The following is a 13804-nucleotide window of genomic DNA, read 5'->3' as shown; positions in this document are numbered from 1 at the left end:
ATTTGTATTCAATTTATTCCTGGTTCTGATTTCAGGAATCACTCCTGACAGGCTAAGGGAACCATATAGAGTGCTGTGGATCAAACCCAGGTTGCCATGCAAGGCAAGCAACCTACCAACTGTACTATCTTTCCAACCCCTTAGTCTTGAAGTTTAAAAGAATATTGTGAAATATATGTATATACAAAACTGTTGAAAATCAGGAATAACTTTATAATGATTGTATGATGAAATTCGTTCCTAAAGCTAAGTCAATTGTGAAACTTGAGATAGGAATAAACTTATAGAGATAGAAAACAAGCTTGGAATTGAACTGTAAATCCACATTTATAATAAAAATTTGCTTTTATCCTGTTTTTTTTCCTGAGGTACTGTCACTATTCAACTAACAATAAGGAGAAATTTAATCATTTTCCATGATTCTTTAAAACTGTCCACAAAAATCAAGTATGGAAGGAAAAGATGAAATACCATTGCCAGAGACCAAGACCAGAAAGTGATGTCATATTTCAATGCTGAGTTAAAATCATCATCACTCAAATGTACTACCATCTTTGAAGTGGATCATATGCTCAGATCCCAAGGTGCATCCATGGAAAAGAGGAGGAATGTAACAGAATTCATCCTGTTGGGCCTGACCCAGAACCCAGAACTGCGCCATCTCCTGTCTGCTCTGTTTCTAATCACCTACTTGATCACACTGGTAGGTAACCTGCTCATCTCAGTCACCATCTTCATCAGCCCCGCCCTGGGTTCTCCCATGTACTTTTTTCTGTCTTACTTGTCCGTGATCGATGGTTTCTACTCTTCTTCCATCGCACCCAAAATGATCTTTGACTTGATCTCTAAAAAGAACACCATATCCTTCAATGACTGCATGACTCAGCTTTTTGCAGAGCATTTCTTTGGTGGGGCTGAGATCGTGTTGTTGATTGCCATGGCCTATGACCGCTACGTGGCCATCTGTAAGCCTCTGCACTACAAGACCATCATGAGTCGACCTGTGTGCACTTTCCTGGTGGGAATTTCTGGGGTGATAGGGTTTCTTCATGGAGGGCTCCAGGTTTTGCTCATCCTCCAGTTGCCATTCTGTGGCCCCAATGTCATTGACCATTTCATGTGTGATTTGATTGCTCTCCTGGAACTCGCCTGCACAGACACCCACACACTGGGGCCCCTGATAGCTGCCAACAGTGGGTCAATGTGCTTGCTCATTTTTTTCATGCTGGTTACTTCCTATGTCATCATCCTTCGTTCCCTGAGGAACTACAGTGCTGAAGGGCGTCACAAAGCTCTGTCCACCTGTGCCTCTCATGTCACTGTAGTCGTCTTATTCTTTGTTCCCTGCATGTTCCTGTACCTAAGGCCCATGACTTCTTTCCCCACTGACAAAGCTGTGACTGTGTTTTGCACCATTGTAACTCCTATGCTGAATCCTTTAATCTATACTCTTAGAAATAAAGAAGTGAAAATTGTGGTGAAGAAACTCTGGGGGCAAATGATGAAAACTGCCCATAAATAAATCTTGTAATTGAAAGTAGAGGAGAAAAGAATGGCATTTAATAACAATTTCTTTCCTTCTCATTGATAAAAACTTAGCATTGTAAGTATATCTATATTATTTTCTTCAGAGCCCACAATTCAAAACAGTATCCCAGGAAATACCATTTTCTTTCTAGACGTGTCACTGATGGCATGGCTGATATTCATTATGGTATATTTTCCACAAGTTTGGAAACTGTGATGTATTTTTAGAGCTCTATACATGTCTTCATGTTTTAAAAATAAATAGAACATCGGGAAGTAATTCAAATGTAGCTTAAATTCCAGTGAACTGATACATAAAGTATAATTTAAAATATTTTTGAGGTATGAAAGGACATGTGATAACCTAAGTATGAAAGACCCTCTCTGTTCAAATATTTGTCTAATTCTGAAGATGAAGCAAATTAACAACAATATTCTCTGCGTAAGGGGGACCGATGAGAAATGGGCCACACCCAGCTGTGCTCAAGGTTTATACCTGACTCTATGCTCAGGGAGCACTCTTGTGTTGTCTGTGGACCATTTATAGTGCTGAAGATGGAACCCAATGTCTGCCACACAGAATTCAAGTATCTTACCACCCCCTGAACTTCTGTTTAACTAGGAAAGATTGTTAAAAGTATTCTTCAACCATATTCTTGAAGACTCTGTAGCTAATATTTAAGCTGGAATGGAGTGCTATTTTCAAAAATATAAAATAAAAAGCTATTTCTTCTATAGAAGAAATAGAGAGGAGCTTCATGAGGCAGTATTATCAAAATATATGTTTACTAATTTTGAGTGGCTTACAAATACTCAGACCACAGCTATAAAAATATTTTCACAAATCACAATATTATTGTAATCACATTTTCAAAAAATGTACTTTTTTCAACCATAGTCAGTAGCATATGTAATCATCTGTTGAGAAATTTGAGAGTAGAACTGAATAAGCTAAGATAAAATTAATAAATTCAGACTAAAATAATAAGAAATATTTCTATACTAAAATCTATTGTTTAAAAAAAATTGGAACAATAATGGTTGTTTGAGCATGATGATTTTATTAAGATGATATAAAAAGAAGTTTTTCCCTTGGAGTCTGATAACTAGAATTGAGGTTCTAAAGACAGAAATGCACAGTGCATTCTGGGACCAGCTGTGGCTGACAGGGATACCCCAGAGCTCCTCTATGTCCTTCTCTAACCATGGGATGATCCATGGGATGGTCAAGCATCTCCTCTGAAAATCATGTCGTTTCAAAATATTCTTGCGGGATATTATACAGGATTAGGATTAGCTCACACTCTATAAAAAGGTCTTAAAAATAGGTTTTGCCATAATTTTCTATACATTTATGAATGATATCCACTATATCATGAATAAATGCCAACGATGGTATGTTTGCAGAATCAAATTCATTCTTAAGTTTTAGCTGTGGATTCTAAAAGAGAGACTGAAATAGTATCCTGTAAAGCAAAGATGATCTAATGCTGATATCATGCTTACTCAGCATATCTATGAATAAAATTCTGATCTTAAAGGAACAAATACATAAACAAAATGTATTTAGTCTTTTATTTCTTTTAAGTCTCCCACTAGTGGTTTTATGTGTAAAACACAAAAATAAAACTCGCTGAGGGGCGTGCGCACTCTCGGGCTCTCTGGGCAGCTCTGTCTCACCGCCCACGTTCGGTACCCCGGAACCGCTGTGTGTGCCATCGGTCAAGGGCAGGCAACGGGAAGGAAGAAGGCCAAACTGGTTGCTTGATCGGTTTATTTCATTCTCTTTCCCTGCTTCTCTCCCGGCTCTCAGTCTCTCTCTCTATCTGTGGATCTGGTCCCCAACCCACTCTTCCAGCCTAGTTAAATCTCCACAGCATGAGGGGGTTGGGGCATACACATAGGTGTGGTCAGCAATAGGGTAAGGTTCCTTTCCCTCAGGGGATGCTTCTCCTAGGATTGAATTCTCTTTCAGCAGGAGGATCCACCCAAGGGCGGAGTCCCATGAATGTGTTTCTCTTCTCCTCAGCCAGCAAACATATAAGAATTCATAATATTAATCATTTTGTATGGACACAATAAGAGATGCATTAAAGCTTATAGAATTGCTCTCCTGGGGCCATCTCAATCTCAGACTACAGTGCTCAGGCCAGAACAGTCTTTCCTATCCCTAGCAGGGTCCTAGTCTCATCATTACTTTTGGATCATGACAGCATTTGTCTATGATCAAGCTCTTAAGTTACAGTTAAGAATTAGACACTTTGGCCAGGCCCATCTCGATGCCAGGGTAGCACATAACTCACCACTTGCCCTGGATCCTTCCTGTCCCTCGTCGGGACCCAGCTTTTGGGGTGCTAGGAACTGAGGGCAACTGAGGCTTAAGTGGAGAAAGCAGATGCCCGGGAGGGAATAATATTCGAGGCCAATTAAGTCCCAATTACAAAAACATAATATTGTCTTCTTGTGTCTATACAAAAAAGACATAGTTTTAAAGTAAATTACTCAAAAGGCATAAAGAGGAGAGAAAGGCAATGTTATAATATTCAGTGTCCTAGGAAGTTCTGACCTTACAAATTAGCAGAGTCAGATTAAGGGAAGAGCAGATAAACTGGTAGAAATGGTTACAGATAAACAAAGGAATGGGAGTGACTCGGGAGCACTTTGATGGGTGTGACTGATAAACCTAAGCTCCTAGTGGCAAGGGGGAAAGGACAAACCAATGATATCCAACAGTTTTATACTCCGAAACTTATTTTATCTTGTTCATTTGTTTCATGATATTCTTATATCTAGCTCATGATATTCTTATCACTAGCTAAACATATACGTACAGTACAGAAAAGTTCAATCACATATTGCTTCTTTTTTTATTCATTTTATTGATTCCACGAAGCGAATACCTGAAGTTGTTTACCAAAAGTTCATGGGGAAAGATGCTAAATTGAACTCCCATATCTGGGGCGCCTGAGGACTGAGCCTGTCCCTACCAGCACCAGCCCTTGGTACCGTCTCTGCTTTCTCACCGGCTGTGTCAAGGGCACCCGACCAGCCACACTGCTGCTCAGTTCTGCTGCCCAGTTCCTAGAACTGGCTCAGTCACCATCTTCTCTGGGTTGGTTCTAATTATTTTTAGATCCATACCACCCCCTTTCCAGAATTGGAAGCACCCCCCAGAATAAACTCATCTAGAGAAAGCAGATTCTTCCTGCCTGGGCAGCCCGCAGACACACGACACACAGAAGATTCTCTGAGACTGTGCTGAGTCTGTCCTTGGAAGTTCCCACTGTGTCAGTCTCACCGGCGCTCTCCCTTTCAGTAAACTGCCTTGAATCTCACCTGTACCTCCTTTCCTTCTGATAAATTCTTTTACCACCCCACCCCTCATACCCAACCAGCTTGGGTTTGAGCTCCTCCTTACCCTCAAGATATGAATCCATATCATTGCGAATGTAGCACTGCAGCACTGCACTGTCATCCATTGTTCATTGATTTGCTCGAGCGGGCACCAGTAATGTCTCCATGGTGAGACTTGTTGCTGTTGTTTTTGTCATATCTATTATGCCACGAGTAACTTGCCAGGCTCTGCTGTGCGGGCAGGATACTCTCAGTAGCTTGCAGGGCTCTCTGAGAGGGATGGAGGAATCGAACCTGGGTTGGCCGTGTGCAAGGCAAATGACTTACCTGCTGTGCTATCACTCTAGTCCATCATTGCAAATGGCACTAATAAATCCAGCCAGCTAGGATTTGAGCTTCTCCTCTCTTGCTTATCATCAAGCTCAATCCAAATCATTGCAAATGGCACTAATAGATCCCAGCTTTCACGGTGACCACTAAGAAGTATGCCATGTTGTCTCTACACCTTATTTTGGCTGGTTTATCAGTTCAAGAGAAATTTGCAGTTTGGGGATTTTCTGACTAGTGCTGCATTGAACATATCTGGGCATATATGTTTTGAAATTAGTGTTTTTGTATTCATGGGGCAGATGCAAAGGAATGGAATTGAAAGAGACCATGGGAACAGGCAGGGTGATGTCAGGGATACGGCCCTGAAAGAAAGGGAATGCCTGGTGTGGAAGGTGGCAAGGGAGGCCTCGGTGCTGCCTGCTGACATGGACGGGCAAGACCCTGCTGGACCCAGACACCAGAAGAGAATCACTGGGGCATCCTCTCCCCGGTTTTGATGGTCCATGGTCTTGAGGGATAATAAAGAAAAGGTCACCCACCTTGTTAAAAGTTCTAAAAAGGGGAAAGGCTTCAGCCTTTCTTTGGAATCCTACTCTAGGAGACCCCACTCATGATCCGGATGCTTCCCTGCTTTCCGTTCCCTTTCTTTCTGTTTCCCTAAGTAAAGTCTTTTACAGAATTCCACCAATTGCTCTTTGCTTTCCATTTTGACTGCTTGAGGACAAGAATATGAATGTCTAGATGAATGCCAGCTGCAAAAAGATCACTGTGTCAAAAGGTAGCTCTATATTTTTTTTCTTTTCAGTGGATTTTTTAAATCACTGTGAGATAGATCCTTACAAAGCTGTTCATGATTCGGTTTCATTTATTTAATATTCCAACATACAACCCCCCACCTGTGTATATTTCTCATCACCATTGCCCCCAGTGTCCCTCCCATCATCGTTCTACCTACCCCCTCGAGTTTTTAAGAATCCAGACTGTTTTGCATAGAGGTAAACCACATAATAGTCTTCCCAAACAGCAGATATGAGGGTTCCTATTCCAATTCTTTCAAGCAGTAGCTGTTTCTTTTCTTTCTTTTTTTTAACTTTATTCTTATTAGTGAATCACCATGAGTTACAGTTACAAACTTATGAGCTTTCATGTTTGCATTTTGTTTATATCCCTCCATCAGTGCCCAGTCCCCTCCACCAGTTTTCCCAGTATCTCTCCCACCTCCCACGCCATTCCCCCCACCACACCTCACTCCTGTGGCAGGGCATTCCCTTTCGACTTCTCTCTCCTTTTGGGTGCTGTGGTTTGCAACAGAGGCACTGCGTGGCCATCGTGTTTGGTCTATACTCTATTTTCAGTGCATATCTCCCATCCCGTGCGGGTCCTCAAACCATACTTTACCTGGTATTCCCTTCTCTATGCGAGCTGTCCCTTCCTCCAGCGTGTGAGGTCAGCTTCCAAGCCTTGGAGCCAACCTCCTGGTACTTATCTCTACTATTCTTGGGTGGTAGTCTCCTATTCTGTTATTTTATCTTCCACAGATGAGTGCAATCTTTCTATGTCTGTCTCTCTCTTTCTTACTCATTTCACTTAGCATGATACTTTCCATGTTGGTCCACTCATATACAAAGTTCATGACTTCATCTTTTCTAACAGCAGCATAGTATTCCATTGTGTAGATATACCAAAGTTTCTTTAACCAGTCATCTGTTGTAGGGCACTTGGGTTTTTCCAGATTCTGGCTATTGTAAACAGCACTGCAATGAACATTCAAGTGCACATGTCATTTCGACTGTACTTTTTTGCTTCTCCAGTTATATTCCCAGGAGTGATATTGCTGGGTCAAATGGGAGCTCAATTTCTAATTTTTTGAGAAGTGACCATACTGTTTTCCAAAAGGGCTGAACCAGTCGGCATTCCCACCAGCAGTGTAAGAGGGTCCCTTTCTCCCCACATCCACACCAACAGCCGTTGCTTTTGTTCTTTTGGATGTGTGCCATTCTCTGTGGTGTGGGGTGGTATCTCATGGTTGTTTTGATCTGCATCTCTCTGATGATTAGTGATGAAGAACATTTTTTCATGTGCCTTTTGACCATTTGTAATTCTTCCTTGAGAAAATTTCTGTTCATTTCATAGCCCCGTTTTTTGATAGGGTTAGATGTTTTCTTCTTATAGATTTCAACCAGTGCCTTGTATATCCTTGATATCAACCCCTTATCTGATGGGTATTGGGTGAATATTCTTTCCCAAAGACAAACATAGATTGTCTTTGTATTTTGGTCACTGCATCTTTTGCAGTGCAGAAGCTTCTTAGTTTAATATAGTCCCATTTGTTTATCTCTGTTTCCACTTGGTTGGTCAGTGGCATGTCATCTTTGAATATACCGTTAGCTTAAATGTTGTGGAGAGTTTTGCTAACCTTGTCTTCAATGTATCTTATGGATTCTGGTCTGATGTTGAGGTCTTTCATCCATTTTGATCTGAATTTTGTGCATGGTGATAGGTCAAGATCTAAACCCATTTTTTTGCAAGTGGTTGTCCAGTTACGCTAATCAATGAAATAATAGAAGACATGAGGAAATGGAAACATATTCCCTGCTCATGGATAGGAAAAATGAACATTGTCAAAATGGCAATACTCCCCAAAGCACTATACAGATTCAATGCGATCCCTATAAGGATACCCATGAAAAACTTCAAAGAAATGGAGCAAACACTCCTGAAATTCATATGGAACAATAAACGCCCACGAATAGCTAAAGCAATTATTGGGAAAAGGACAATGGGAGGCATCATCCTTCCCAACCTCAAGCTCTACTATAAAGCAGTAATAATCAAAACAGCATGGTACTGGTCCAAAGGCAGATCTGCAGACGAATGGAACAGGGTGGAATATCCCTACACACAACCCCAATTGTATGAACATCTAATCTTTGATAAGGGAGCAAGAAATGTGAAGTGGAGCAAAGAAAGCCTGGTTAAAAAATTGTGCTGGCATAACTGGACAACCAATTCAGATTTTTTAAAAATACCCTATACCTTTATTTTTCTATTTCCCACTGGAAGGGAAGAGAACGTAGATACCAATCACTGGTAGACATCACGCTCCTTATACTCTCTTTCACAAGGGCATAAAGTAGGGGTGAAAGGCCCATTTTGCAAAAGAAAGGACCAGAAAAGATGACTTGCCTATGTAAGATACCTTGTAAGCCTCACAAAGAAATATGTAACCATAGAGATTACCTTTGAAGACAGAAGAAGCTTAAGCAATTTTGTAGAAGAATAAACTAAAGAGTGTAGAGAAGAGGGAAGAAATGAGAGGAAGAAATTAAATAGAACTACAGGGTGACATATATTGAGAAAAATATTCACAGCAATTATCCTAGAGAATTAGTTTATGTGTTTTACACACACACACTGACTTGTACATATGTACTTCCCATTCTGAATTGTTTTCCTTTTTTGGGGGGATCACATCCAGTGATGTGCAGAAGTTACTCCTGACTCTGTTCTTAGGAATTATTTCTGGTGGTGCTTAGGGAACCAAAAGGGTTGCCAAGGATTGAACCTGGGTTGGTTGCATGTAAGAAAAGTGTCCTATGTACTGTACTATCTCTCCAGTCCAATATTCTGAATTTTCTAATAAATATGTATTGGGGAGAAAATACATGGTCTAGGTGGAGAAAAAAGTTATTTAGAAACAAGATAACTAAACAATTTTAGCCTTTATGAAAATGTTCTGGTTTTATATAGCCATGAATGTATCAGGTTTAAAAATTTCAAGTTAAGCAGTATTTATATTTTTTTGGATCACTGTCATTCATGTTTTAAATAACGAAAAGAGAGTCCATTAGGAATGATCACTTATGCTATTGATATTTTAGTTTTCCTAAGGAAAATGTGCTTTCCAAATTTCAGCTGAAGTATTCATTTTTATTAGTTTATTAATTTTTTTATTAGTGAATTACCATGAGGGTACAGTTTCAGATTTACACATTTTTGTGCTTGTGTTTCCGTCAAACAATGTTCAAGAATTCATCCCTCCACCAGTGCCCATTCTCCACCACCGATGAACGCAGTATCCCTCCCACCCCCCAGACCCATCCCCACCACCCCACCTCTATTTCAGGGCATTCCCTTTTGTTCTCTCTGTCCTTCTGGTTGTTGTGGTTTGCAATAGGGTTTTTTTTTAATTGAATCACCATGAGAACAGTTACAGGGCTTTCAGGATCAAGTCTCAGTCATATAATGATCAAACACCCATCCCTTCACCAGTGCACATGTTCCACCACCAAGAACCCCAGCCTGCCCTCCTTTCACTCCCCCCCTGCCTATGTGGCAGATGCTTTTCACTTTACTCTCTCTTTACTTTGATTACATTCAATTTTCGACAGAAACCCACTATTATAATTATTTGGAATATTCCCCCCCCTCACAACAATCAGACCTGTCGAAATGGCATCATTAGATCATATGTTTTCTATTGTTGATAACAAAGAGCATATGATGCTGCACAGTCTTGAAAGCGTCCACCCAGTTTTGGGATTCTGGTATTTTAGTAATTAAGCCCAAAGGTATTTCTGCCAGCAGCCGTTGCATCCCGAGATTGGTTTGTGTGTCTCTGGAATCATGGCTGTTCAGGAGCAGTGGAGCTGTTCGTGGGCAGATGCTCGGGGTCTCATTTGGGTGGGGAGCAGTGCTGGTTTTTTCTCCCCCCCTCATCGAGAGATTCCCCATGCGTCCCATCACTGCAAGCTCCTACCTCTCTGTCCAATTGGCTCTGAAAGGTGGCAGTTGCCATGCTGCCACAAAGGGGAAAAGGCTGAGGGACAAAAACCCTTCCCCTCCTGGGACTGCACGGGGCTGTAGCTTAGTTAACAGTCCAGGAGTATATCTGCCAGCAGCTGCTGTGTTCCAAGATTGGTTTCTGTGCCTCTGGGATAATGGCCGCTCAGGGGTGGTAGAGCTGTTCCTGAGCGGCTTTTTGTATATCAAGAAAGGTCACGTGGCCACTTATGCAGCCACATGGTTTGGAGAGATGGTCCCAGTCCCACATATCGGAGCCATGTTTGTAGAAGCTCAGTGTTGCCAGGACTCCATCAGGAGAAGGCGGGGTAGCTGCACCTTCTCCGTCTGGCACCCCAGTGTCATTGCCCCTGTCTGGGGTCCGGAGCATTCTCTGGTTTGCGGTGCCTGCCGGCCCGGATTCTTCACTCTGCAATAGGGTTACTGAGTGGCCATCATGTTCAATCTATTGTCTACTTTCAGCACGCATCTCCCTTCCTGAGTGGGTCCTCCAACCACATTTTACTTGGTGTTCCCTTCTCTATCTGAGCTGCCTTTTCCCCCAGCATGTGAGGCCGGCTTCCAAGCCATGGAGCAAACCTCCTGGTACTTATTTCTACTATTCTTGTGTGTTAGTCTCCTATTCTGTTACTTTATATTCCACGGATGAGCACCATCTTTCTATGTCTGTCTCTCTCCTTCTGACTCATTTCACTTAGCATGATACTTCCCACGTTGATCCACTTATATGCAAAGCTCATAATTTCATCTTCTCTTTTTTTCCCAGTTTTTAAAAGGAAGATTTATTTAACAAGTTTCACTCAGTACAATACATCTAATGGAAATCACAATACAAGGAAAGATTTATATCAAAGTTTCAGAATTTCATACAAACAATACAGCAAAATTCCTAAAGTGTTGGTATTACATCGAAAAATTATCCCAGTTCTTCTTTTAAAAAAGAAAAGACATTTACACTCATGTGCCTTATAGGTTATTAAACCGAAAATCTATAATTAACAAACATGCCAAATGTTTTCACTTTGAATCATAGACACAGCACCTATATTTTGAGTTTTACAGAAAAGCATGTTTCATCTTTTCTAACAGCTGCGTAGTATTCTATTGTATAGATGCACCAAAGTTTCCTTAACCAGTCATCTGTTCTCGGGCACTAAGGTTTTTTCCAGATTCTGGCTATTGTAAACAGTGCTGCAATGAACATATAAGTGCAGATGTCATTTCAACTATACTTTTTTGCTTCTCTGGGATTGCTTTTTTGCTTTTCCGGGATTGCTTTTGTTCTTTTGGATGTGTGCCAGTATCTATGGTGTGAGGTGCTATCTCATGGTTGTTTTGATCTGCATCTCCCTGATGATTATAAACTAAAGTATTATTTTATGATGTAACTTGAAGTTAAACTGTGACTAACTGCTAAAAACATAGGCTATTTGGGGCAAGAATATGGTTTCAAGGCATAGAACAGATGTCTAGCATATTTTATCCCCTGCACTCTATAGCCCCTCTAAATGCCACCAGCTATATCCCTGTTGACCACCAAGCCTGACTCAGGTAGCTTTGTTCTCCCACACCCCTATAATATCCCAGTACCAAGCACCAGCGTAATACAGAACCAATTGATTCCCCTGGGGCGTGGCCCCTGTAGAAAACATAAGCAAAAATCTTTGAATCCAAGAAAAGCAGAGATATTACAAATTATGTCCTTTAATGATGTTTCCAGGTGCCAAGGAGAGAGAAAGTGAATAATCTTGGCTGACACTTCAGCAAAGTTTATAATAAGGCCAATTACCAATCCTCAGAGTACTTGAGACATACAGAGCATTATCAAACTCTGTACTTTGGATAGGTCTATATAAACCTTGCTCCACACTTATGATGAATGAATTGCAGAAGACCTTTAAGCAGATGAGAGCAGCACAGCCATGGATCAGCGACCTGAGTGGCCGTTTGGGAGATTGCTCCCAGCTTAGCTAGTGTAGGTCAGAGGCTTACATCAAGAATAAATGGAATTCTCTCCACTTTGTTCAAGGTCATTTTGGGAAGCAAACGCTTGGCAAAATTAATGGAAGAAAACAACAGTCAAATGAATTTGATTTATTTATTCATTTTTAGTCCTATATATGAGCTTTCCTAATTTTATTGCCTTTACTTTTAATTTGTATTGAATAGTGTTCTAAAATATCTAGAAGAAATCCTTTTCAAATAGATTTTATACATTAATAGCAAAGCAAAAAGTATGTAGAAATTAATTTGTAGAGCTAAGGAAATTTCTGGAACAAATAAGATTATAATATAAACTAAAATGCTCAAGTTTGAGAGACTTGCTCAGAGAGAGATGGATTCCAGTGTCCCCCTGATCTTTCATGGAGACCTTTTGCTGCTCTTTTCTGCGAGAAAGAAGGCAATGACTGAGCTCAACATAAAAACTAAGGATTCCACAAACAACTAGATCCAGGTCAGTGTAACTAAATCTTTTTCCCCAAATATAAGTTCATTGACTTAATTCATACAATTTAGTTTCACGAAAATAGTCTTTGTATTTAGATTCTGTGAATTAAAGGGTAAAACTGTCTCTAAAACTGAATTCAGGCATAATGACATGAGACTATCAGTAGAAAACATACTCTGCAATGCTGCCAGAAAAGACACTTTTTACAGCTAAGACACTTTTCACAGCTAGTAAAAGTCATTTTTACAATATTGTGCTTCAAATTCAGCTACCGCTATGTAGAAAAATGTGATATTTTTTTGTAATAATTTGAAATTGTTGCCCTTTCCTAACTCTCATGTTGCATAGTGAAGTCAGAGTTGTGAATTAAATATATTAAGATTGTCGGTTGACTCGATGGCTTGAAAGCTGGCCTCACATTCTGGGGGAAAGGCAGCTCAGATAAAGAAGGGAACACCAAGTAAAATGTGGTTGGAGGCCACTTGGGGGAAGGGTGATGCGTGCTGAAAGTAGACTAGAGACTGAACACAATGGCCACTCAACACCCCTATTGCAAACCACAACACCCAATTGGAGAGAGAGAACAAAAGGGAATACCCTGCCACAGAGGCAGGGTGGGGTGAGGGGAGATGGGATTGAAGGGTGGGAGGGATGCTAGGTTTATTGGTGGTGGAGAATGGGCATTGGTGAAGGGATGGGTTCTCGAACATTGTATGAGAGAAACACGAGCACGAAAATGTATAAATCTGTAACTGTACCCTCACAGTGATTCACTAATTAAAAAATAAATAAATAAATGTATTAAGAATGATTAATCAGAACACCACCTATAAGCATCAATATAGAGAATAAACATCTCAGGGAGGTGGAATTCCTGAAAACCAAAGATAGCTCTGTCACTTTTAGGGAAGCCAGTCGTGATGATGATTTTGGTGTCCAGAAATTTTTGAGGAACAATATGTGGTTATGTGTTTTGTCAGGGATTATGAAAAATACTATAAATGAGGGAGAGGGATGAAATGTCTTATGACCTTTTGAAAAAACACCAAATTATCTCAAGTTATCTAACATTTTTATATTGTTTATAAGAGACTTGGGGGAAACTTGTTCATTTATTTGACTTAAATTTTCAAATGTAGTATGATTATGTATCTAACCCATAAAATTATTATATACGTGATAAAAGATTAATGGAAGAGCAAATTCATTTAACAAATATGCTAAACTTTCCATAGAAGTTTGTACCACTTGGATGTATACATTCAGATATGTAGGAAGAATGAAACCAGGCACAAATCCAATGTTATGAAAGGAATATTGCTACATGAATGGTTAAAAAGA

General features: G+C 40.3%; 1 protein-coding gene across 1 annotated transcript; it reads left to right on the top strand.

Annotated features, from left to right (window-relative positions):
• The first annotated feature begins 592 nt into the window (after positions 1-592).
• LOC101559374 (olfactory receptor 4C45-like) lies at positions 593-1522 on the top strand. The gene has a single exon (XM_004621910.2). It carries the CDS (start codon positions 593-595, stop codon positions 1520-1522), a length of 930 nt encoding a protein of 309 aa, XP_004621967.2.
• Positions 1523-13804: the final 12282 nt, after the last annotated feature.

The sequence above is a fragment of the Sorex araneus genome, chromosome 6 (genome assembly GCF_027595985.1).
Source record: "Sorex araneus isolate mSorAra2 chromosome 6, mSorAra2.pri, whole genome shotgun sequence".
NCBI classification, from domain to species: Eukaryota; Metazoa; Chordata; class Mammalia; order Eulipotyphla; family Soricidae; genus Sorex; species Sorex araneus.
This window is presented reverse-complemented; position numbering and strand designations above follow the sequence as displayed.

Excerpts from the sequence above, each read along its gene's own strand:
- LOC101559374 (XM_004621910.2), top strand. The coding sequence starts at position 593 with ATGGAAAAGAGGAGGAATGTAACAGAATTCATCCTGTTGGGCCTGACC.